The 24,124-nt window shown below is 54.7% G+C and overlaps 1 protein-coding gene across 5 annotated transcripts in view; it reads right to left on the bottom strand.

The window, feature by feature from the left end:
• STARD8 (StAR related lipid transfer domain containing 8) overlaps positions 1-24,124 on the bottom strand; it is a 69,352-nt gene that overhangs the window by 4,540 nt on the left and 40,688 nt on the right. For 3 of the 5 annotated variants that reach the window (XM_019753600.2, XM_019753599.2, XM_019753601.2), the window contains 6 exons: positions 7,707-7,778; positions 5,710-5,791; positions 4,644-4,707; positions 2,051-3,426; positions 1,221-1,394; positions 209-368 (listed from right to left, as the gene is read on the bottom strand). In XM_019753600.2, the coding sequence (XP_019609159.2) occupies positions 209-368; positions 1,221-1,394; positions 2,051-3,426; positions 4,644-4,707; positions 5,710-5,791; positions 7,707-7,778 (1,928 nt within the window). Of the gene's footprint in view, positions 1-208; positions 369-1,220; positions 1,395-2,050; positions 3,427-4,643; positions 4,708-5,709; positions 5,792-7,706; positions 7,779-15,514; positions 15,558-24,124 lie in introns of those variants that run through there. The other 2 variants (XM_074323222.1, XM_019753602.2) reach the window with 2 other exon arrangements.

Below are 24,124 nucleotides of genomic sequence, written 5' to 3'. Positions count from 1 at the left end.
CTGGCCAGGTCAGGGAGGGACGGAGACATGGAGGGAGGAGACCGTGAGGCCAGGCCTGCGCTGGGAGTCCTGAGGCTAGGGAAGATCTCTGGTGGGCCAGCCTGACCCAAGGGGAAGGAGCAGAGCAGAGCGGCTCCCCACCCCAGTTTCTCAGCGTTGGAGTTCCTCCCCAGGGCCATCTCTCCGCAGGCACCCCGGGAGGGCTCACCTGGTCCAGGCATTGGCTACGTAAGTAACGCATGGCTTGCTGAATGCTCTGGGGCAGTGGTTGGCCTGTGCGCTGCACGTGGATGAGGGGCGGCACCCCAAACACGTGCTGGCCCCGGTAGTCTGGGGTCTTGTTCCTTTTCATGAACTTGGGCACTGACCTGTTTAGAGGAGTGATAAGGAATCAGGAAGGGGTGTGGGATAGGCCAAAACACAGCTGGGAGACTCTGTCGGCACTCTTGGGGGGCTCAGGCAGGGGTGAGCAGGGGTACGAAACACACCATATCCTCAAAGCCAACATTCACTAAACACCTGCTCTGGGTAGGGAGTCACTGGAACACAGGGAACTCTCCGTCTGGTTAAGGACATAATTGTGTCAAGAGGCAGTGACAATACATGTGACCAGGAACTTAGTGGAAGACCCATGAGGGAGGGGAGCTCTTCCCAGGATCTCAGGAAAGGCTTCAGACAGGAGGGGAAAATTCAGCAGGCTCTTGAAGGATAAGTAGGTATTGTCCCAGCAGAGAAATGGGGAAAGGCCTTCCAGGCCAAAAGAACAGCATGGACAAAGGCAAAGAAGCAGGAAAAAGAGCATGGCACATTCAGGGAAGGGCGACTGGTCCACTGGCCTGTATATGAAAGGATCATGATGCAAGAAAACCGGGCCTCGTACTTTGGCAATGGGAGCCACGGAAGGGAAGGGTGCTTATCAGGAGAGTGAGCACCAAAGCTGCATTTTAGGACAGGCTTGCTGGTGCAGCATGGAGGTGAGGGTGGAAAAGGACCTTGGGTCCCCCAGCACCAGCGCCACTCCTCATCACATGCAGCATACATACTCCCATGCATGCCATGTACAGCCCCTGCAGACATACGCAAGCCACCCAGAGCCACGCTGGCCTCTCAGGCCACACCCCTCCAGCCTCCTGTGGGCTCCGCCCATCTGTGTCCGCCGTCTGGGGCTGACGCTCCCCGGTTCCTGGAGCCGGCACAGGGAGGGGCGCAAGCACACTCACCAGCCCCAGCCCTGTTTGTGGGGCACAGTGTACTTCTCCATGAAGGCCGTGAGCCGCAGCAGGGAGCCCTTGTGCAGCAGGTGGATCTGGCTGGCAAACTGCCGGTTGATCTCCAGGGACTCGGAGTTGAGGCTGGGCCGGTGGGAATTCTGGAAACTGTGCCAACGGAGCTTCCTGAGGAGCGGGGAGTGGTGGAGAAGGCCAGAGGAGCAGGTTTGGGTCAACCTTAGAAAGGGTCCTGTTCTCCTGGTCCCGCTTTACTCCCAAAAGAAAGAAAATGCAGGGAGATGGGCTCACTGTCCCCATTATTGCTGGGCTCAAGGGGGAGAAAACAGCCTCTCAGCTTCCAGGGCTTTCCAGTGGCCCAGATGCTGTCAGGGAGGCAGGTGGCACAGACTTCAGGCCCATCTAGTGCCAGCGAGTAGGAGCAGCCCCTACCCTTCCAGGACTGCAGTGGAAGGGCTGCTCTGAGAAACCCAGAATGGCAAAGCTGGGCTCAGAGACAATTTCCTCTAATGCCCTCAATTGACACATGGGGAAAGTAAGGCCCAAAGAGGAGCTGGGATTTCCTCAAGGCCACAGCAGAGGCAGGTCCAGAACCTAACATTCTGGATTGTTGAGTCCTGCACTCGTGCTATTTCCCTCCTGTGACGGGCTGCCTACAGTCAACCACCCAGTCCTCCAAGAACCTGCTCCTGGGCCTCATAACGAAGAAACTGGCTTGGGGTGGGGGCCAAAGATGGAGGGAGGGCGGAGAGGGGAAGAAAGGGGGGAGGAGAAATGACAGAGACAACAGAGCCCCTGCCCCCACCCCTACCCTGAACTCCCACCTGCAGGGTCTGGTAAGTGAGGCCCCAACGCCTGAATCTCGTCGTTCGCGGGGTGCTGATGCCTGCAGTCCAGCCAGGGACCCTGCGGCCTCAGCCTCGTTCATGGAGTTCCCGCTACTGTCCAGTTCGCTGGAGGAGGCCACGGTGTCAGAAATGGACTGTCCTTCTTCCACAGACAGGCTGGACGCAGAGGTGGGTTCCCCGCCTGAAGTCGCCTCTTGCTCATTACCCTGGGCCAGGCCCGGGGCCGTGACCTCAGCGTGTCCCTGGGGCTCAGCTTTGGCTGGGCTCACTGCCTGGACATGAGCCTGGTCCGGGGCTGAGGACTCTCTGTGGGCTGGAGCCTCAGACTGACTTTCGACCTCAATTGTGGCTATTTCTACTGATGAAGCAGCTTCCTCCTCTTCTTCCTCCTCTTCTTCCTCTTCCTTATCTCCAGGCCCCAGGTCTGGGTACATGGCCTGAGACCAAAGCTCTACCCTTTGCTGCAGGCCCCAGACGTGCTGCAGGATGTCGTCTAGGTGAGCATAGCTGCCCCCAGCCTCCTCCTCCTCTTCGGCCTCGGCCTGAGCCAGTACAGGCTCAGCTGAGTACAGCTCGGGCATGTTGTCATAGGTGCTGGCATGGCTGCCTGTGGAGCCACAGGAGCCCCGGCGCCCTTCGCAGCCCCAGCGCCTACCTGGTTGCCAATCGGCCAGACGGTGTCCATCCTGAGGACACAGGCTCTCAATGGACAGGGAGCGAGGGAATGTGCCTGGTTTGTGGTCCCTGGGCACATGCACCAGACAGTCACCCCTGTGTGCCCGTGGAGGATGCCGGAATGTGGCCACAGGCCAGGCTTCCCAGGCCCGCCGAGTCTCAGTGCCACCACCACTGGCTGAGGTGTCTGCCCGGTTCTTGGCCCTGTAGAATCCAGCTGAGAAGAAGGAACGGCGGCTGCGGAAAGATGAGGCTTTGGTGGCCTTCTCCGAACTGGCTGGGCTATGCTCCGGCTCCGCTTGCCGGCTGCCACCCTTTTCCTTCCGCCTCAGAGACTCAAGGTGCTTGAGGAAACTACGGGAACGGTGCTTCTTGGCTTTGTCCTGGGGACCCTCTGGGCCCTGGGTGGGTCTGAGGAGGGACCGGTCACATGGGCTGAGGGTATGGCTTAGCAAGGGCAGGTCCGCTGGCTCGGGTGGTAGGCTCACTGTGATGGCTGGCAGGGAGATGGCACTAAGCTCAGTGAGGACGCTCTCACAACTGGAGGTCACTGGCAGTCCAGGGCTCGGCGGAGCCAGCAGGTCAGAGGAGCCCATGCGAGACCAGTGCTGACTTTCTCGCTGCAAGGCCCAGGGGTTGCTGATGGTACACTGCTCCTCCTCGTCAGAGTCGTCATTCTGGGAAGGATGCCACACGGATGGGTCAGAGAAGTCCACCCACAGCCCTCGCTTGTGCTCCACTCTCTGCCTCCAAACTCTTGTGGGGCTTGGAGGCAAAGAACCCTGCTTTCTGGTTGAGCACATGTCCTAGAGGAGGGAGCTGGCTCTGGGAGTGTCGGAGGAAGAAGCCCAGATGGATGGTAACAGTCATCTGATTCATCTAATCCCTCCCCATTTACAGATAGGGAAACCCTGACCCACAAGTGAGATGCTACTTGCCCAAGGTCATACAATGTCAGACAGGAAGTGAGTGGCAGAGCCAGGCTAGAGTCCAGGCGTCTGGACCTCCTGTCCTCAGCAGCCTCCCAAGTCTAGACTATAGTCTTAGATCAGCATCACAGCATGCCAGAGCTGGCAGCAGGAGATTTTAGATTTTGTCATTTTCTAATTTGCAAGGTGGAAAAACTGAGGTCCAGAGAGGGCAAGAGGCTTGCCCAAGGTCACTGAGCAGTCAGTGGCAGAGCTGTGACCAGGTCCCCGGGGTTTTCTGCTTCTCAGGCCAGGTTTCTGGCAACTTGGCTGATGCACTGAGCTGCAGGCCTCTGGGGGAGAAAGCCCCAGAGGAAACCCACAAAGCCTGACCCCGGGGAGGGATGGGGTAATCAGGTTCACATTCCAGGGCTACATGAAGACCGACAGTCCTTGTGGCTTCCGCAATCCCAGATTGGGAGAGTCAGAAAGAACTTTGGAGGCTATTAATACCCCCCCCGCCCCCGCCACACCATTCATTATAGAAACGAGGATAATGAGGCTCAGAGGGAAAGGACTTTATGTGGTTGGGGTTGAGGACCCTAACTTCTAAAACCATGCAGGCCATGATTTTTCTATCACATTATTCTGTCTCTACCCCCTACTCAAGGAATTTTTGCCATCACAGAGCAGGGAGGAGAGGCAGATGGATTTCCCTGAGGAGGGGCCATCTCTAGGTCAAGTTGTTAGCAAACCCAGGAGGGAGAGGTGGGCTGAGGTGGGCGCGTGAGGCCACGGGCCAGGGTACTTATCACACTTCAGCAACTAGATCAGGCCAAAACCCAGAGGCATCATACAGCCCCCTACACCCCATTCCCAGTCTGGAACAAGGCACTGCTCTGGATGCCCCAGACTCCCAGGACACTGGAGCTACTTTCCAAGTGGTTTGTGCATGTCTTGGGTTCCCCACTGTTGCCATGCCTCACCTGTTTGCATTGAAAATGAACCTCCAGTTTCATCGAGGCACAATTGTTCAAGGTCATCAGCCTCCTGCAAGAAAATGAGGCAGTGTTCACCCAAGCATGCTAACCCCCAAAGCCTGCAGGGCATAGCCTACCAAGACACTCCAAAGGTGTCATCCACTACTTCACACGCGCAGCCATCGAAACTTCTCCCAAGCCCCAGTGTTCAGGAAGGTTTCAGTGCCAGACATGATATTGGGGAGATTGTGGCCGCTGGACTCTGAGAGCTTTTACATGTAGAAAGCAACCACTCCAGAGATGGGACAGGAAGCAAACCACCACACAGCAGGACAGAATGCACAGCAGGCACACAGAGGCTGGGACAAGGCAGTTCCATGACCAGAGGGGGGTATAGTCAGAGAAGGCTTCCTGGAAGACAGAAATGGGATGCTGAGGGAGACAGATACAGGGACTCATGTGCCAGGCTTCCAGAGGAGCCTGGGACAAGGTAGACGGGGAAACAGCCAATAAACACACCAGTGTGAGTATGAGACCAGGGACTGAGGCAGATAAGGTCAGTCAAAACCAGACTGCGAAGGGCCTCAGCTGTCACACTAAAAACACTTTGCATTTTTCCCTTCAGGCACTAACACAGTTTAAGCGGAGGCGTGCCCGCCTGGAAACTGACTCTAGTGGCCGTTGGGAGGCTGGCCCAGGACGAGGAGGAGGATGCAGAGATGGAAGGCAGGAAGGCTAGTTAGGAGGCAGTAATGGATCCAAGAAGTCATGATTTGGCCGCAAACAAGGGCCAAGCTGGTGTAAGTAGAGAGGGAACAGATCAGAGGATGGTCTGGGGGATCTAACTGAAGGGAGAAAAGAACCAAGGCCAGATCCTAGCTTTCCAGCTCGAGTGCCTGGGTGGCTGAGGGTGTCACAGACCCAGAAGACAGTGAGTGGAGTGACTGCCGTAGATGAGCTTTGTTAACAGGCGGGGCCTCTCCTCTGTTAGGGCGAACGGGATTGCTTGTTTTCCACAAGGAAGCCCCAAGCCAGGCCCCGACCTCCCAGACCTGGCCCTCAGCCCCCCTACCTGCAAAGGGCCCCCAAAGAGTCCTCGTCCAGAAAACCGTGGTCCTTCTTCACAGAGCCAAGATCCAGGGGAAACGAACCTTCTGTGTGGCAGAGAAGGCAAGATGAGTTGAGGGCGGTAGGTCAGAATCTCTGCCAGCGGCCCTTGGGCTGGAAGGGGGAAGCTGGGGAAGCAGGGAGGCAGGCCAGGAGAAACAGAGCAGAGGAAGCCTGGAGGAAAGAAGGGCCCAGGGAGCTCAAGTAGGCCGTCAGGGGAAAGGTGGATGAGAGGCCCCATAAGTCACTGAAGCAGATCCATGGGCAACTGCAGACCTGAGGCCCTCGGTGGCTGCATAGAGCCAACATGCCCCCCTCCCAGTCCCTTTTGAAATCTGGGCTGCTCAGACAGGGAACCTCCTCTCTGGTGCAAGGTGAGCTGGGGGAGCAGAGAAAGAGTGAGGACAGAAGAAACACTTCCCACTGCTACCCAGAGCAGGGGGGCCCAGTCCCTGGGATTTCAGGAGGGGAGGGGAGAGAGTAAGGAGCAGGGGAGGAGAAGAGAGCAGCCAGGAATTCTCACACCTCTCTGCCTTATTGGTAAAAAGAGCCGATTTATTCATTTGCTAATGTTCATTGAGCACCTCCTTTGTGCCAGACATGGGACACAACAGTGAATGAAACAGAAATGGTCCCAGCCTTCTGGACTTTTCACTCTCCTGGGGATAACAGACAATAAACAATATGTGACACAAACAAGAGAATGCAGGAATAAATGCTACAAAAGACATCAGCCAAGGTGATGGGGTAAAGAGAGGCTGGGCGGGGGCTCCTCATAGGGAGGCGGTCAGCAGAGGCCTTTGGGGGCAGTGACCTCTGGGCTGACTCCTGAAGAATGAAAAGGGGCCCACGGTGCAAAGAACCTGGAAAGAGTTCGTGGCAGCAGTCACATGAAGCTTCTGAAGATGGAAAGGGCCCGGAGTGAGCTCATGATGGAAAGGAGCCTGGGGCATGGTGAGCACAGGGGAGAGGAGTAAAGGGCCATCTTTCTAAGTGTGACGGAAGCCAGCGGAGAAGGGCCACAGTCAGAGCACAGGAGGGACACAGTGAGGTGCTCCAGCTTCTGTGCATTCACAGCAAGGAGGTGGTACTGTAGGCCAGCCGAGGGGTGACGCACGTCACATTGATGTGGCAGTGAAGGTGGTAGGAAGTGGATCGATTCAAGATATAGTCTGGAGGGAGAAGGAACCTGCTGAAAGGTTAGCTACAGGGGCAAAGGAAAAGAGGAATTGAGGATGATTTCCGGATGTGGGGCTTGCATGGGTGGTGATGCCATCAGGGGTTCAGATTTAGAGCCAACTGACATCTGAGTTGAGATACTTAATTGGCAGTTGAATAGATAAACCTGGACAGACAGACATTTGGGAGTCACCAGAATATAGACGGTGCCTGGACAAGCATCTCCTGGGAAAGAAATGTTGAGAGAGCAGAGGGGCCAGCATATAGCCCTGGGACACCTCAATGTTTGGCTATCATTTAGAGGAATGGCACTCAACTAAGGAGGCTGAGAGCAGCGGCCGGAGAGACAGTCAGAGGGAGGGTCTCTAGAAGCTGAAGTGAGCGGCCAAGTACACTGAACGCTTTTGAGAGAAGTGTAGTGGGGATGTGGGCACAAGAGGGCAAGTGGAGACAAGCAAGTAGGAACGATGCTAAAGAAAAAGGAAGATGAAGAAGGCCGGCGGAGAAATGAGGCCATGGGGGAGGGGAGGTGAGGGCAGGGCCACATCCATGCAACTGGCGCCTGCAGAAGCGGTACGAAGCAGTGGTTGTGGTCAAGACCAGGTATTTTAACACCTGGGAGACGCCAGAGCTTGTGAGAGCTGATGAGAGCCAGCTAGTAGGGACAGTGATGTAGGTGGAACTACAAACAGGGCAGTCAGAGAATCTGGTGTGCCCCATCGTACAGGTGAAAAAACACGGAGGGATGAGGAAAGTTTGGGGGCGGGGGAAGAGAAGCCTTACCCTCAAAAAGCTGAGCATACTGAGAGAATCCTGTTGCTCGGAGCCACTCGCATGCTTTTTTGGCCTCAGCTTCTAAAACAGAACAGGGGGAGAATAAGGTGGAGAAGTGGGGTTAGCGGGGTGATGGGTGCATGCGGTGTCACGTCCAACAGGCAGGCACCTCTAGTTCTCATCATCCGGAAATGGCAAGAGAAGCTCAGAGGGCTGGTGTATTGCCTTCATGCTCCAGCCAGGTAGGACTTACCCTCAGCTCCCCAAGACCCACTTCCCGTCCATACTGAGCCCCCTTTCTGGAGCCTCAGTCCTTGCCTATCCCAAGCCTCTGCCACTCTCCCGCCCCTGCCCAAGAACAGAACCCACCAACAGCAGCAACTGCCAGGACCCTCTGGGGTCAAGGAGTGCTGCTGGGGAGGAAACGCACAACTGTGTCTTCACCCCTGTTCCTCGGGGAGCCATCGCCTTCTGTGATCTGTGTAGACTGACTAGGCCAGCTAGGGACACGAAATGTTCAGCAATTATGGTTCTCTTTCACCCTCATCATACCTAACATTCTCCAGCACTTTGACAACCAAATCGCATTTAATGCACACAACAAGCTCTGAAGAAGGCTTTACTTTCCCCGTTTCACGGATCTCCAAACCGGCTCAGAAAGGAAGGGCTGGTCTATGGTGTCACAGTTGATGATCTCACAGTTGACAGGGTAGCAGTGCTGGGGCCAGTCTGACTCCCGCTCAGGGTTCCTACCCTTCGGACATGGTGGCTGCCCCAGGGCTCTTCCTCCCCTACCACTCATCAAGTTCCCAGCTCCCTTGCCCTGGGAAGCTCCCAGGATGGCCCCAGCTCTCCTCAGTGGCTGGCCTATTTGCAGCATTACCCAGTGCTGCCTGTCATGCTGACACACTGCTGACCTGTGGGCGTCTTGGAGGGCGACGGCTGGGTCAGCCTCCCGCCTCTGCTCTGGGAGTGCCTGCCAGCAGGGCATCCCTGCCAGCCTCAGTGGAGACACGAAGTTGGACTGAAGCACAGAGGAGGCCCTCTTGGCCCAGCGTAAGCTGAGTACCAGCAGCGAAGCCCTGGGACTGCCCAGGCAGCTATTTGTTCCCTACCCAGGTGGTGCCTGGGAGCAGTGGGGCTGGGACCCTGCGGCCTAGCATGGGGGCAGGGCAGCTGCTGGCTCAGCAGAGCTGCTTTGTCACACAGTCTGGGCCCCATTTCCTTCATTTTCTCAGCACATGTGACCAGGCCACTCCAAGGAGACTGGTGGGGTTTTTCCAAGACGGGAAGTGCTCTCTCTTCCCAGTACTCTCCCACAGAGAAATTCAGGATGAGATCCTGGCAGCCGGAACTGGTAACTTAAAGGACAAATCAGTATTTCAGACATGCTGTGTGGGTAGAGGAGGAAGGAAAGTATGTGGGAACGTGGAAGTTGGTCAGAAAAAGTAATAGGCTCCTTAAGGGTCACACACTAATGAGGATTTGACAGGGACAATGGAAGGCTCTGCAGCCACGGGAGCCCAGGAGGGCTTTGGGGGCAGACAGGGATGGGGCGGGGATGCACACCTGTGCATTTCTGGGAGTGTGCCGCCCCAGCATCTGTAGCCATTTCCTTATGTCCACGATCCACATGGCTTGGCATGGGCTCATACACTTGCATACCCTTAAGGAGCCTTCACGCCCACCCAGGGAGCATTTGAGGGACATGGTTTCGCTGGCAGGGCAGCTCAGCTGGCTGCTATGACCACACCCCAGTCTCCTACTCCTGCCACACACCTGGGAGAAGGCCCTTCCCCATCCTCAGAGCTCTTCCCAACAGCCAGCTCTGCTTTCCTATCATTAAGGCAACGTGGAGGTGCCAAAGGAGGGGCCAGATTGAACCTGCCAAAAGGAGGGCACAGAAGGGAACAGTGAGAGCTAAAGACACATGAGCCTGGTATGGCCACCCCAGGCAGGGGAACCCCAGGACGAACAAAGAGGAGGAGAGGGAAGGCGAGAGAAGGCACCTGCCTGTCCATCAGTCCCATGCTCCTTCCTAAGCCTGAGAGGGCTGGGAGAGCACCGTGATGAAGTCCTGTACCTTGCACCATGTGCCCAAGCCACATAGCCTATGGGAGAGTGGCGGGCTGCCTGCTCCCCTAATGCTAGGCGTGAAGGAGACCAGCTCACTCAGGTGGGTGCCACTTTGTTTCATTCCTACCTAGGGCTCTATCACCCCTGCTATTCCGAGTGTGCTCCCTGGACCAGCAGCGGCAGCATCACCTGGGAGCTTGTTAGACACGCAGAGTCCCAGGCCTACTGATCTGAACTACCATTGAACCTGATACTCAGGTGATTTGCATGCAAATGAAAGTTTGAGAAGCGCTGGCCTAAATCACTCAGCTCAAGGATTCTCACCATTGGAAACACGTTACAATCAGCTAAGAAGTTTGTACACCACCAATTCCCCAGGGCCCCATCCCCAGAGGCTGGTTTAATTGGTCTGTGGTAGGACACTCCAAAAGAGTATTTTTAAAACGCTACAGTAGGGGCATACTGAGGCCCAGGGGACTTTTCCAAGCCACACAATTAAGTTTCACAACTGAGACTGAGACCCTGATCTCAAAATTCCATGTCCAGCCCTCTTTTCCATCACATTATGCCCATCCACCCTCAGATGCCAGGTAAACACGGGCTTAGACTCAAAGGAATCAACTCCAGGTCCCCAAACATTTCTTTCTGCCCTTTCTGGTCTAGTGGAGTGACAAGCCTGAGTTCAAATCCTGGGGCCATCACTCACTCGCTCTCTGACTTTGGGCAAGTTGTTTAACCTCTCTAAGACTCAGTTTCCTCCTCTGTAAAATAAGGGCGATGGAATCCACTTCTAATAGCTACTAAGAGCATTCAATAAAATACTGGAGAGACACAAAGACCCTGACACTACTACCAAGCACTCACCAGACGAGTCCCCTCCCCCCTCTGCCCAAAGCCTCCCAAAAGAAAAAAAGGAAATGGGAGAAAGAAGCCCACCTAGCGTCCCCTTCTGGGTCTGGTAAGTGGCCACATCCAAATCCCTTTCACAATTGGAGCCAAATGGCTCAGGGAAGTGGGTTAGGAGGCAGAAGTCTCGGAGGCCACAACAGCTCCAAAAGACAAAAGAGTGGAGGAGCTTACGGCAGGGCTCCAGACTGAATCCCCAGCAGCCCTCATGGCAGGAATCTGGAGAATGTAATAGGTTATTGCCCAACAGGATGTCAGGGACATTGGCTCCGGACAACACACCACCCCATGGAGAGCTGGGAGGCCCCGAGGCTACCTCCCAGATGAAGCAGTCTGGGACATATGTCTTAGTGATTAAGGGCTAAGCTACGGCAAAATGGCATTTTGCCTTCGTCCCTCCCACCCGTCCCAGCCTGCCCAGGCTGGGGCCAGGAGTGACCACCCACCCCCAGAAGAATCAACTCCCCTGGGGCTGGGGCCCAGGCGGCCTGATGAGGATTGCCTTATGTGCCTGGCGGGAGAGTGACACCGGGCAGGCTGAGGCGAGTGATGTAGGAATGTCTGTGGCCCCTGGTCCTGCCTCTGTCCAGATGTGCAGATTCCAACAGTTTCCACTGCCATATTCCACAAGCTGTGCTCTGGCCAAGAACAGGGTGATATGCCAGGACAGGTCAGAGATAGCACTCAGCTGGCACAAGCTGGATTCCACTGAGATTTAAGCCCAGACTCTAGCCCTTGGGAGGGACCCAGCAGATCTGAGCCATAGATTTGGGGGAGAGAGCATAGTAGAGAGCTCTGGAGTCAAATCAGGTCCCAGGGCCACACTCACAGGTCTCCTGAAGGGAGCATGGAAGGACTGGCTGAGCAGTGGACGGTTTCCGAGGTCAGTGATGGTGTCCGCACGTACACTTACACAGGCCATGGCCCAGGGGTCTCTTAGCATGGAGCACTTTGCTACTCAGAGAAGGATGGCATGAGGACAAAAGCAGGGCTTCTGTGCTTGAGCTGCTCTATGTACGTGAGGGTAGAGTTCACATACCCAGGAGAAATGCAGCAACATTCCCCACGGAGGAAATGCAGTCATGGCCAACCGTGATAACTGAGCTGGAGAAAAACCTTTCTCCAATCACGCCGCTCCCTACTTGCTGCCTAAGTCATCTTAGGCAACTTGCTTCATCTGCCGAGCTTTGCTTTCCAAATCTACACAGTGAGGACTAAAACCGTTCCAGCCGACCTTCCTGGTTACTGTCTGGTTTTGCAAATGTCTGTCTGAAAGTTGTCATTACAGAGGGCTGCTTTTGTGAGCACTAGTTGAACTGTGTTCGCAGTCTTTTAGGCTCAGTTCCGATACCATGTCCTAGTTGTGAAGAAGTGAGAAAGAAAGCTAGGAGGAAAAGACAACGCACTAGACAGCTAAGCTTTGGGAAACCAGGACTCCCCCTGCCATTGTCACCAGACCCACTCTCTTCACGTCCCTATTGGGGAACTTGAGTCCTTAAGCCTTGTGGTCGGTCACTCAGTGGGCCGTCATAAGCAATGGGTGGATGTCATGAAGACCCAGATCATAGTGTCTTTCCTAGGGCCACAGTCGTAACCTCTCGATTCAGGCTGGACATTAGAATCCGGGGAGCTTTTAAAAATGCCAGTGCCAGCGCCCCAGTCACGATCGATTAAATTAGAATCTCTAGGGAGAGGATTGCTTCTGTTTGTTTTTGAGAACTCTCCAGGTGATTCTAAAGTGCAGCCAAGATAGAGAACCACTGAGCTAAACAGATGTGGCCTGCTGAAAAGCCACAGCATAGGTCTCTGGAAAGATTCTAGCCAGAGACAAACTCAGGCTGTTCTAATCACTGGCCCACGTTCCCTCCAGGTCCGAGAGCAGGAGCAGGAGAGGGCAATTAGCAGAAATATGAATCCATGTGGTAGGACCAGAGGGCAGGTCTATGGGTGTTTGTGGGAGTAATTGATTCAAACAGCTGACCTGCTCCTTAAGGCAGCTCCCAACCAACGGGTGGGGTTCCTTTACCGTACTTAGCGCCTTATCTGGAAAGGCATCTCATCCGTGGCCCTCACAGCAGGATGACTGTCCCTGAAACAGATCTGGTATCAGCATGGACTCTCCCACCTTCAGTGAGCACAGGCGGAAAGCATTCCAAGGCGGTGGACAAACACCTGCAATACTGCTGTCTATGTACCAACCCAAGTTCTCAAGGTGGGCTCAGCTGGTACCCAAGACAGGCAAAGGGGCCGCCTACCACTCTAGGCCCCGCTGCTGCCCCTGAGAAATGCTACGTCCTGACAGATAGCTCCTCTGACCACTTGTCTTGGTTGATGCAAGGCCTGTTTCCTTTGCCTGCCTCCATTCCTAGAGACGGACCTCCTTGAGGAGATGCTGGCCTTCTGGGAGAGGGCTTACACCTCACTTGGCTGCAAGTGCTTATGACCAGCCCATCTCACCCTCCCATAAGTGGCCTACACCAAAAGAAGTGGGCCCGTCCAGCCTCAAGTCTTGGATCCATCAGTGGTGGAGCTTCATTTGAACTTGCACAAAGGGGCTCTCTGGGTTGGCAGTGACCCTGGTAGAGATGCTGCAACAGGTGATTGCCTGGCTATGCCACATCTCTCTCTGTGGGACCAAGGGACAGGGGCCTTCACAAGGGCCCATACTAAGAGCTGTCATGGGATTCCAGGACGGCTAGGACTTCCCCTCCCAACCCGGGAGCGGACATTCGGGGGGGTCTGCAATATCCCATCCACTGGGAGGTCGGGTACACTCGTGTCCCTGCTCTGGCTGCTCTTGGCTGGAATCACAACTCTGACTAGATACTTACAGGGGAGGGAGGCAGAGGGAGGGAGACAAGCCCAAAATAGCTCTCACCCCACATTCCAAACCTCACAGGAGGCGCACCACAGCAAGGGCCGCCGGGCTTCCAGCGGCCTGGCTTGGCAGTACTAGACACTGGCTGGCCTTCGGCTTGTTAGGTCAGCGGGCAGAACGCGGGGCCCCTACTACATCTGTTCAGAAGCCAAGCTCCTGGGTCCATGTGAGCAACACTTTTGGAGTTTCCCTGTCACAACTGAGGCACAAAGGCAAATGGCCCAGGAGGGTACAAGGCTATGGGACTGGGTGACAATGAATGAAGCCACTGAATCTTCTTGCTGGCCAGTGGCAGGCCTTAACATCTGCATCCAAGGCCACAGGGCCACAGGGATTCTTCAGCCGGGGACAATTTATGCCCCTCTCCCCTCGGGGAGCTTTGGCAATGTGTGGAGACATTTTTGGTTGTCACAACGGGGGAGGGATGCGACTAGCATCTACTGAGTAGATGCCAGGGATGCTGCTAAACATCCTACAATGAGCAGGACAGTCCCCCACTGATTCCAGGCCTGAAGTGTGAGACCTTACCTGAGGGCCTCAGGCACTTCCAGGCAGCTCCACCCCACCTTGGGGATGTCCCGGGGGGTGAGGCGAAGAATGGACACAATATTCAATGGAGATCCCTTGTCTTTAGACACTGCAGACCCCTTGCAGAGTCAGCTAAGGAGACCTGGCAGTTCTAGTTTGGAGTTTTTATAAATATGGAAGTTACACAAGGAACCACCAACCGTGCCCCTCCCCCCATGAAGCTGTGGCCTGAGCTCCAGTACACAGCTGTACGTGAGGGAGGGTCATAAGGGTGTGGTGGCTAAACAGATCCTTGGCCTCCTGGGGCTGCTTGAGAATCTGGGTCCAGGGTTGGCCAGGCCTGTGGTCACCTAGGCTAGCACTAGATACAGCAGGGCCAAAGCAGGCAGCTGACATTCCTGCCTGGCCCAGGGCTTCCCTGTGACAGCGAAGGTCAAAGCTGCCACCTGTTCTGCTGCACGCTCTCCATTAGCTTTCTTGCCCCCAGGGGATCCTGCCCCCAGCCCAGTCCCAGGTGCTCAGACAAGGTCATAGTGACAAGGAAAGACAGGTGTTTTCATAAGCCACATGCTACTTCATTCCCTCCAGTCCCCAGTCTGGAGGCAAGAGATGACAGCCTAACCAGTCTGGGGCAGATGTTAAACCAGTGGGAACTGGTCTCCACTGCGGTATGGAAGAGTAGTGGATAGAAGGTCAGGAGAACCACATTCTGGCCTTAGCTCCACTAGGAACTTGTCAGGTGACCTTGGACAAGCTCCTACCTCTACCTGAGCCTCAGTTTCCCTGTCTTCTAATGGCCATTCACCAAAATCTAGATCCAGAGCAGAGGTAGAGGTGACTGGCAGTGGCTACACATTCTCTTCTGGGAGACTCAAGTTAGGGTCCTCAGTGAGGATCAAGACCAAAGCCATCTTCCCCTCCCAAGCTGGCTCTCCTAATTTCCTGCCTCCAAAGACACCAAACATCTAGGCAGATCTCCAGTCATCCTGGTCTGTCCTCTCTCCACTCATGTATTTAGTCACCAAGTTCTATCCACTTTTCCACTGAATGGTCATGGTTTCCCACACGCAGCCGTGCTCCAGGTTCTCATGCCTGGATTATTTCAGTCCTCCAAGTTCCCAGCCTCAAGTCTCTCCTTTCAACAGGTCGTCCTGCCAGCTTCTCCTTCCAAGAGCCCAGTCCTGACCTGGCCACTTTCCTAGTCTGCGACCTAACAGGCTCCCCACTGCCCACAGCCCATGACAGATATCTTAGACTGCTTTCTACCTGGCACTTAACCCAGCCTGACTTGAAGCTACAAACTCCTATTATGCCTCAGGATGGAGGCCAAACATCCCCTCCCGTGAAGACTTCCTTCCCTGACCTCTCACCACCCCCTAGCACCCAATGGCTGAGTTAAATTAAACGGCCCCCTACACATTTCCACTACCTTCTCAGCAGCACTCGAGTCTGTCTCCCTCATTCAATCAGAGCTCCACTGCATTGGGTCCCACTGGTCTCAGCATCCTCAGTGCAATGTGGTAAGGGCTACTGAATGTTCTGGCAACACCTACACAGGAAGTCCTGCTTCCCAACTAAACAGTGTGTGGGCCTCTGACCCCACGCCCTCCTTTGGTATCCCCACAGCAAGGATGCAGACGTGAGCACACACCTGCAACTCAGCGCACGGCCAGAACACCTTGTTCCAGGGCAGAAAGCACTGCCAGGAACTACAACCCACAGGTGTGAGAAGGGAAGATAAACTCGCCCTGAGGGTGGAGGCACTCTGGCCTCAATAGCACTTCACTTTCCTATCCCAAGCTCCTGCAAGGACATCCCAGCTGACTGGAGAGAAAGGACATGCGCCATCTCCTGCTTCCCTCTCTTGGCCTGCAAAGTCTTGGCGCTCTCCCTGACCCGGTGCCACCACTTCTACATCCCCCGCCCCTTGCCTGCTTCCTTTTCCTTTTTCTGAGGCCAAATATAAACTCCGGGACAGGAAATGCCTTGAAGGAGCCTGTCCCCACCCTGAGATCCAGAGAAAACTGTCTCTGACACAAAGGAAATGGGCTTGAGAGAAGTAGCCTGCTCAGCTGGCGCCCCTTCTCCCTCTGGAAGCCAGTGGACACAAGCTGTCCCCTGAGCCCTGTGGCTGGCCGACCAGACAGCCAAGCAGACCCTGTGACCTGAGCACAAAGGAGAGGGCAGGAGGTGACAACATGCATGCTCAGGCCATGGTGGGGCAAAGGGGAAACATTTATGTGGCTTCTATCATAGACTTCACAACCACCCTGTGAGGCAAGTGCTCTGATAACCTCTCCATTTGGCAGATGAGAAAACTGAGGCCCAGTGACAGCAAGGAACTTGCCCAAGGTCAGCAGCTAAGAAGTGGTGGATCAAGTGCAAAGCCAGGCAGTCTGGCTCCAGACTCAGAACCACCAAGCGAGAATCCTCCTCATTAATGACGAGAAATTGCCTAGGCCATAGACACAAAAACATATGCCGGGCTTTTCCCAGTATGAGCCCTTAGTCTGAAGTAAATTCCCATAGTGGACAAAGCACCTGATCATCCCACATATCATCTGGTCCCCACAATAGCCCTGTCCAAAGCAGGCCTACTGCACAAGGAGGGGGACCTGAGCCTATGGAAGGGTCACGGGGCTTCTGTTGGACACGGATGGGGCCAGGAGCCCGCCAAAATGTTCCCCGCCCTCCTGTTGATCTGTTACCATGTCAGCCTCCCTAGGCCTCCCCTCCGAATCCAGTCCCCCGTGGCTATGCACTTTAGTCAACTAATAGGATTGAGCACCTACTCCGTGCCAGGCCCCACGTTGGCACCAAGGTCTGAAAACTGAATAAAAGCTGAACTCTCCTGGAGTACTTGGCCAGAGCGGCTACCAGGCCCATCCTTGCCAGGGAGGAAGAGGCTAAGACGGACTCCCCTTTGTAGCACCCTCTGGGGCTTGTTTGCAGACAAGATAAAAGCTAATGAGCTCAAAAGCAGTGGAGCTGGCAGATGGTACAGCCCTATAGAAGGAAGCTTGCAGCACTCAAGGGCCCTGAGGCTAGAGCTTCTGGACAAAAGCCCCCCCCGCCCCCCGCCACATGCCCAATTCCAGCATGGACCACAGCAGCTGGAGGAATCACAGAGTGGATGCGGCCTCCTGCCTGCCTCTAACCACCCACACCTTCTAAAAACTGCAGCCTGGTTGTCAAGACAGCTCATTAAAGCGTCTCTTCTTCCCCAATGCCACTCGCACCCTCGTCTGCACCCCACAGTGCTGGAAGGTGCTAATCACATGGGCCTGCTGTCAGAACCACCCCCCAACTCCCTCTTGCAACCCTCCCCCGCACCCCAATGCAGCTGTGCTTTAGAGCATCAATACCTGGCCCTTCCAGTTTTCTTTCCTGTCCCTCTGTCCACCTGGGGGTGCGGGAGAATCTAGAAGAGTTCACTATTCTCATCGGTGTTCTCGTCGTTACTACAGCCTGGAACAGTGTCATAAAGGCCAGTAATGGAGGCTAGAGGACGGGAGCTCTGGAGGTGGGCATAGCCAGGGACAGCTTTTCTGGAGGAGGCGGACGCTGAAGTGACAGAAAAGCGCAGACTTAATACCCAGGAGGTGGCATGCTTGGGCACTGCACATCCCCAGTCAGTGAAAAAGAGCAGTGACAAGGTGGCAGAAAGTACCACTAAACAATATAATAAGAATTCTGTTTGTACTATTGGCTCTAAAACCCAACAACCCCATGAGGTAGGTACATATCTCCATGTTATAGCTGAAAAATGGAGGTTCACAGGGGTTAAGTAATTTGCCCCAAGTCACCCAGCACTGTGTATACCAGACTCCCCTGCTCTTCACCTGACACTCTCTTGCCCCAGGCACCGTGTGTACAGTTCAGCCCCTTCCCACATGCCCCTTTTTGTTCTTCTCATCTCGAAGGCTCTGCTCAGGTGGGGGCCACTCAGGACAGACGTCTGGGGCCAAGGGCTTCCCAAGCTCCCTGCCCCTCCCCCAGCCTGACCTGACCGCAGCCTGGAGCAGAAAAGCTGGCTCCAAGCACCTATTTCACACCTCAGACAGGCCAGCCTTTGGCCAGCCCAGATAAAGGACAGGAAATCCTCAGCCACCTCCGCAGGAGGTCGTTCCCTCAACCATGGGAACCGAGTTGCAGCCTGGGCAGAGGTTGCTCTGTGGTGGGGAAGCTGCCGAGTCAGCCCCAGCTGCCTGAGCTGCCAGCTGTGGTTTGGGGGAAACAGGGAGGGCCGAGCATCAGGAGACCTGGGTTCTGAATGGTCCTGCCCTTCTCCTGCCCGGGTCTCAGGTGGAGGTCCCCAAGGACCACCGTGGAGGCAGCACACTATCTATCTTACCCGGCAGCTCTGAGAACAGAGTGGCATCACGGAAGCGAAAGTGCCTTGGAAACTTGAAAGCAATGGGACGACGCATGGTTGTCATCGCCACTGACGGCTGGAAGAGGAACGGCTGAGTTGGTGTTCCTCCCTGTCTGATTCACCCTTCTAAGCGCCACTGTGGGCATGGCTCATATTCATTTCCGGCTTCAGTGCTCCTTAAAATATCCCCTCCCCCACCCCCACAACTCGAGAGGAAAGCAAGCGGCAGGAAAGCAGGATACATGGCAGCCCCCACATACAACACTGCCGCCAACTCACCAAGGTGAGCGCCTCCTCTTACAATTGCCCTCTGCTGTGGGGGCACAAGAAGGTGGCCCTACCCTCTAAGGGCTCCCCAGTCATGGGAGCTGGCTGGGCCTGAATGCCGAACAAATCAGAGAGAGCTGTGTGAGGGGCTTGGACCCAGGATTCTGGGGTTCCGAATCGACCTGCTGGAATCACCAGAAAAAGATATGGGGGGGGGGGCTCCTCTGGAAAAGCTCAGGACAGAAGTAAACAGGAGAGTGAGGACCTTCTACACAGCCATTTCCCACCCCAAGTGCCGCAAGCAGTAGCATGTGCAGAGGACAGTAATGAGGCTGGGAAGGGAACTGGTCTCAGGTCCCGGGAGCAACACCTGGAGAAGCTGAGGCTATTCGGCCCGGAGAAGACACAGAGGGACTCAGGTTTTCTCCTCAGACCCCAGAAGGTCAGAGAGAGCAGACGGGGTCCAGATGGTCCCCGGAAACAGAGCTGGGGCCCAGAGGTAGAAGTCACAGGGAGACAGAGTTTAGCTCGACGTAAAAAAAAAACTTTGGGGCATTCCATGGATGAAAGCAACTGCCTTGCAGCACTGCTTCAGGTACTGAAGATGGATGCACAGGAAGTGAATGAGTAATTGGCTGGAAGACCCCTGCTTCAGGAGCATTGGACCGCTGAGCAAGGTCTGCTTCCTAACTCCAGGGTATCATGGGAGAAAGCGTAAAGGTGACTGGAGCTGCCTACACTCTTGGCTGGTTCCCACAGAGATCTGGGATCCCAGCAGCACCTTGGGCTGGTACTACCCAGGGGGAGCAGGTCACTCATTAACTTGTGGCTGAATGGGTCAGATGGTGGCCAGCTAGGACAGATGCAAACATGGGGAGGGGCTAGACAGCAAACTGCACAAAAGCCCATGCTCAATGGAAAACCCAAGCTCTGGCAGTACAGGATGCAGCCAGCCCAAACTGACGAGCCAGCTCACAACACTTAGTGAGTGGGTCTGGCAGAATGCGGTGGCAGCTCAGCTTCACCTTGTGGATAAGAAAGAGGCTTTGACTAGGAATGCATACGTTCACAGCTGGAAGGGAACCTGAGAGACCACTGAGTCTGTGACACCTGCCCTGCCCCTTTTAAAGATGTGGAAACTGAGGCCCAGAGAAAGCAAATGTCTTCTCTAAAGTCACTCATGGAGTGGTGGCTATGGAGAGGCCACCTAGAAGCCAGGTTTCCTGACTATAGTAGGGCCCACAGCGTTCACGAAATGTTGGTTCCTTCTTGTCTCACCGAAACTGCAGAAACCTGCTTGTGGTCTAGAGCTTTCTAAATTGGACCTGGGTCTTATCCTGACCCTTCCCAAGTCACACGGCTTGTTAAGATACAGGCTCTCTGAGGAAGGCCTCCTCTTTCAGCCATACACACAGGTAGTGTAACTGGCAGTCACATCCTGGCCTGGGGTGGACGGATCCACAGCTGTGCTGAAAAGACACACACAGCTCCATCCCACCCCAAGGAATGGCACACCCTTTGGGTGGGCCTTTCTTGCTGTTTTAGACTTTCAGATTGAGATCACGGGGTCAACTGCTCCTGGAAACACCCCTACCCCATCTGGCTCTGATGCCTACAAAGACCCTCACCCCACTGGCCATCTGAATCCCTGTCACCTCAGCCCCCTCACCCCCTAAGTTCAACGTGTGCCCTTGAAGCAATGTGAATAACTGCTTCTGTTTGCCGACGTGAAGACAGAGGGGCAGGAGTTTAATTGGCCCCAGAAGTTCCCATGACTGAATGTTAATGTCCCCTTGGGGTAAGGTGAAGGTTCAGGATGGGGTCCCTTTAAGGCCTGAAGTGGACAGGGAGTTAGTTAATGGCCACCACCAAGAGGTGACTTTCCAAGGTGGTTATTATGTGGCTCAATCATTAACCAAGCAGTGGCAGGACCCCAGGCTTGTTGGAAAGGAGCCACTTCTTTCCCAAGGACAGCCCAAGGGTAGGAGGCTGCAGGCAGGGCGATCACTTGTGGGGTCTTTCCCTCCCTCTCACAGCCTGTTCTGGGGCGGTGGGAAGAAGCCTGGATGAGGGTGGGAGGGCTGGCCCGGATATGGAGGAAGTCAGCACACCCTCACTGGAGCTGGAGGGAAAAGCGAGACAGTGAGGGTTTTTATCGTGAATGAGAGAGGAAGCTCCAAGCGGGGCCCTGCGATTAGATGACAAGTTGGGAAAGACGCTCATCCTGAATGCATCCTGTTTTGCTCCAAACTGGCCTCAGGGGCCAGGGCCAGGGCCAGGGGAGGGGCAGGAGGATAGCAGCCTCCCAGGAACTCTCCCAGGCCTGCCCACCCCAGGCTCCTGGGTGGCCCTAGAACTGGAGAGGCCAGTGGGAGAGTTAGAACTCCCCTTTACCTCTAGGGAACCAGGGCATAGGGTTTCCACAAGTGGCCTCAAGCTTCGACTGGGACCTTCCCTGAGCCTCTCTTCCAAGGTTCAGGTCACTGCCTCTGTCATTCATCTTCCCCTTAATCAAAAGCACTTGCTCCCTGGTCAGGCCTCTCAGGGCAAAATGTCCTCTTTAACCACTGGAAATCTGAACAGTGCCAGGATGTCTGGTGATATTAAGGGACTATTTTAGGTGTGATAGTAGCACCGTGGCTATTTTTTATGAGTCCCTATCATTTAGAGCTATATATTGAATTATTTCTAGATAAATTGAGGTCTCTGGGACTCATTTCAAAATAACAAGATGAAGGTGTAACTAGGGAAGGATTGAGTGCCCATTGCCTACTGGTTGTTGGAGTTGGGTGAGGAGCACATGGGGGCTTATTACACTAACCATCTCTACTTTTGTGTGTTTGAGATTCTTCACAGTAATTCGTTTTTAAAAGCCCTCGCTAAGGTAAAGACTTGGTGTGTCATGTATTATTTACGCCACTAACTTCCAAACTAGATGGTAGAGTCGCTGAAGGTGGGGTCACACTCTGTGTCCACCACAAGACCGAGCACTGAACATGCACTTAACCATTTGTGTGGCAATTGGTAGTTTACGAAGCACTTGGCCATGGATCCCCTCGCTTAATCCGGGGAAGTGAAAAAGGTAGGGGAAAACGGAGAGTCTGAGAGGCCAAGGGCACAGGAGAGGCAGAGCCTGGATTTAAACTTCCCTGTGTCCGGCTCCTTCCCAACCCCCTGTTCTTTGCCGAATGCCACCCTGAGCCCCTGAGGAACTTAACATCCAGTTCTACAGTCCCTGCCAGTTGGGGAAACAGGTACAGCAACCAGCAGCATGCCCGTTCCCAAGGTGGAGGGCTGGGCAAGAAGAGACTCAACACAAACACAGCACTTCAGACCGTTGCCTCTAGTCCACTAATTCAAGCTCACCAGGACCAACACACACACACCCCGCCCTCCCACACAAACCAAGACCCCAAGTCACAGATGAATAGAGACTTAAACACTTCACACTGACAACTGTGTACCCAGCCCTCTGTTCAACTACTCTGCTTAGGGCTGTGGGGTGGAGTAGCTCACGCTTCTCATCCTACAGGCCTCACAGATTTCAGATCCCCTACCTGTATTTTACCTGACAACAGCCTCGCAGAGGCTCAGGGCTGTGACACTTGATCCTCCCCAAACTGAGAACCCGAGGAAAAAGTTCTCCCTGTTCTATTCAAGCTAGAGGCAACTCCTTCTTCTAGCCAGAGGCTCCTCACCCCACCTTCCGCTCAAAGGTGGGGGCACAGCCTGCCTTTGGTAAGCCTGCCAGCACTGAACCTGAACTTTCCCTGGCTGCAACAGGGAGCTCCAGAAGTCTCCTGGCAGAAGAGCATTGACAGCTGTGACAGCATCCCGATCAGAGACGCTATCTTCTCTTCCCTTTGGGACCTTCTTGTTTTTGTGTCGCTGCTGTTATGCCTGGCGCCAGGGGTCCTCTGCTCCCTCTCCAATCCGTAGCCCTAAGAATGGAATTTTAAAACTCTAACAAGACAGAAAGTGTCAAAGTTCGGGGCTCTATGTGCCACTTTCTTTGCTCCTCTGCTCAGACTCAGAAGGTGCTTTAATAAGGAAGCCGCGCCCCAACACTCACGCAGGGTACACAGCCCCTCTGCACACCTTTGGCCCCTCTTCTTGCTCTAAACACCTACAGATGTCACTTCCCAACAGCAGCTTCTCTCCAGGTGCGTCTCTCCATGCCGGGGGACGGGACGGGAGCCGCAGATGCTCAGAGAGGTTTCACATACTTCTCTAAGAGTCGCGTGAGGGGAAGAGAGCAGGCGAGCCAACAGGGGAGACTTAGTGAATTCCATCCATGCGGCACTCTCTAGCCCTACCTACAGAGGTCCAGGGAACAGAAATCCCAAACCCCAAATCCAGAACAGAGTTGCACAAAAGCTAAAGCCCAGCAACGAGGGCCAGCCCAGGAGGACCAGCGCTATGGTAGCTGTAGCTTTAGAGTAAGAGGCCCCCGCCCCCATCCTCCTCCCTGCCACATTCTTCCCACTTGCTCCATCAACCACTCAGAAACCACCTGCAACCCCCACCTTCTTTGCGCCCTTGGGCTGCCTGCCCTCTTATCCTCAGACAAGAACTGCCTCTCCTCCATTCCAGGAGGATGAAAGTGAAGGGAAAATTCAGAGAGCAGTAAGACAGATGGTGGGTGGGGACAGCAACCCCTAAAGTGGGGGTGGGAACAGGTCCCACAGTAGGAGTCAGGGTTTGAAAATAGCCCTGGGTGTGATTCATCACCCTCTCCTCTGGATGGAGACAAGCCAGGGCCCTCCAGCCCAACCTCTGGGACCCAGGGTTCTGCATTGGCCCCAGCCCTCCCCACCACCACTACTTTTCCAGCTGGCTTAGCAGCGTAATCACCACAATGCTCTCCATCTGTGTAGCTCCTCTGGTCCCACACGTCTCAGAGAAAACCCTTTACCTGCCAGCCAGGAGCAGCAGGGATCCATGCACCAAGTCACCAAATATCAGGGCGGAAGAGACTGGCCTTTTAGATACTGAAATCCAGCCCACCACCTGAATTGCAGTTGAAAACACTGGGGTTCACAGAAGTCGCATGCCTCTCCTAAAGTCACATGAATTAGTGGCTGAACCTCGGTTTCCTGAGTCATAATTCAGAGTCTTGGGAGAAGAGAAATGGAGAGAACCCCAGACTACTCAATTTGGAAATCCCAAAAATGTCCACTAAAAGCCTCAGAAGTTCTCCAATCCAAAACCATTTTGGACTTCATGGGGAAACTGAGCCCTGAAAGATACAACTTATCCAAAGGTTTTCGCTTGATCCCCACAGCTACCCTAATACCAGGAAAGTCCGGGGCGTTTCTCAGAAGGGAAGGCAGTGGCTGAGGGAAAGCCCACACGGCCCGACCAAGGGCTTCCTGGAAATGCCCTCAAAAACAGAGA

Source organism: Rhinolophus sinicus, chromosome X (assembly GCF_036562045.2).
Source record: "Rhinolophus sinicus isolate RSC01 chromosome X, ASM3656204v1, whole genome shotgun sequence".
Lineage (NCBI taxonomy): Eukaryota > Metazoa > Chordata > Mammalia > Chiroptera > Rhinolophidae > Rhinolophus > Rhinolophus sinicus.
The sequence above is the reverse complement of the archived record's forward strand: the minus strand, read 5'-3'. Positions and strand labels throughout refer to the sequence as shown.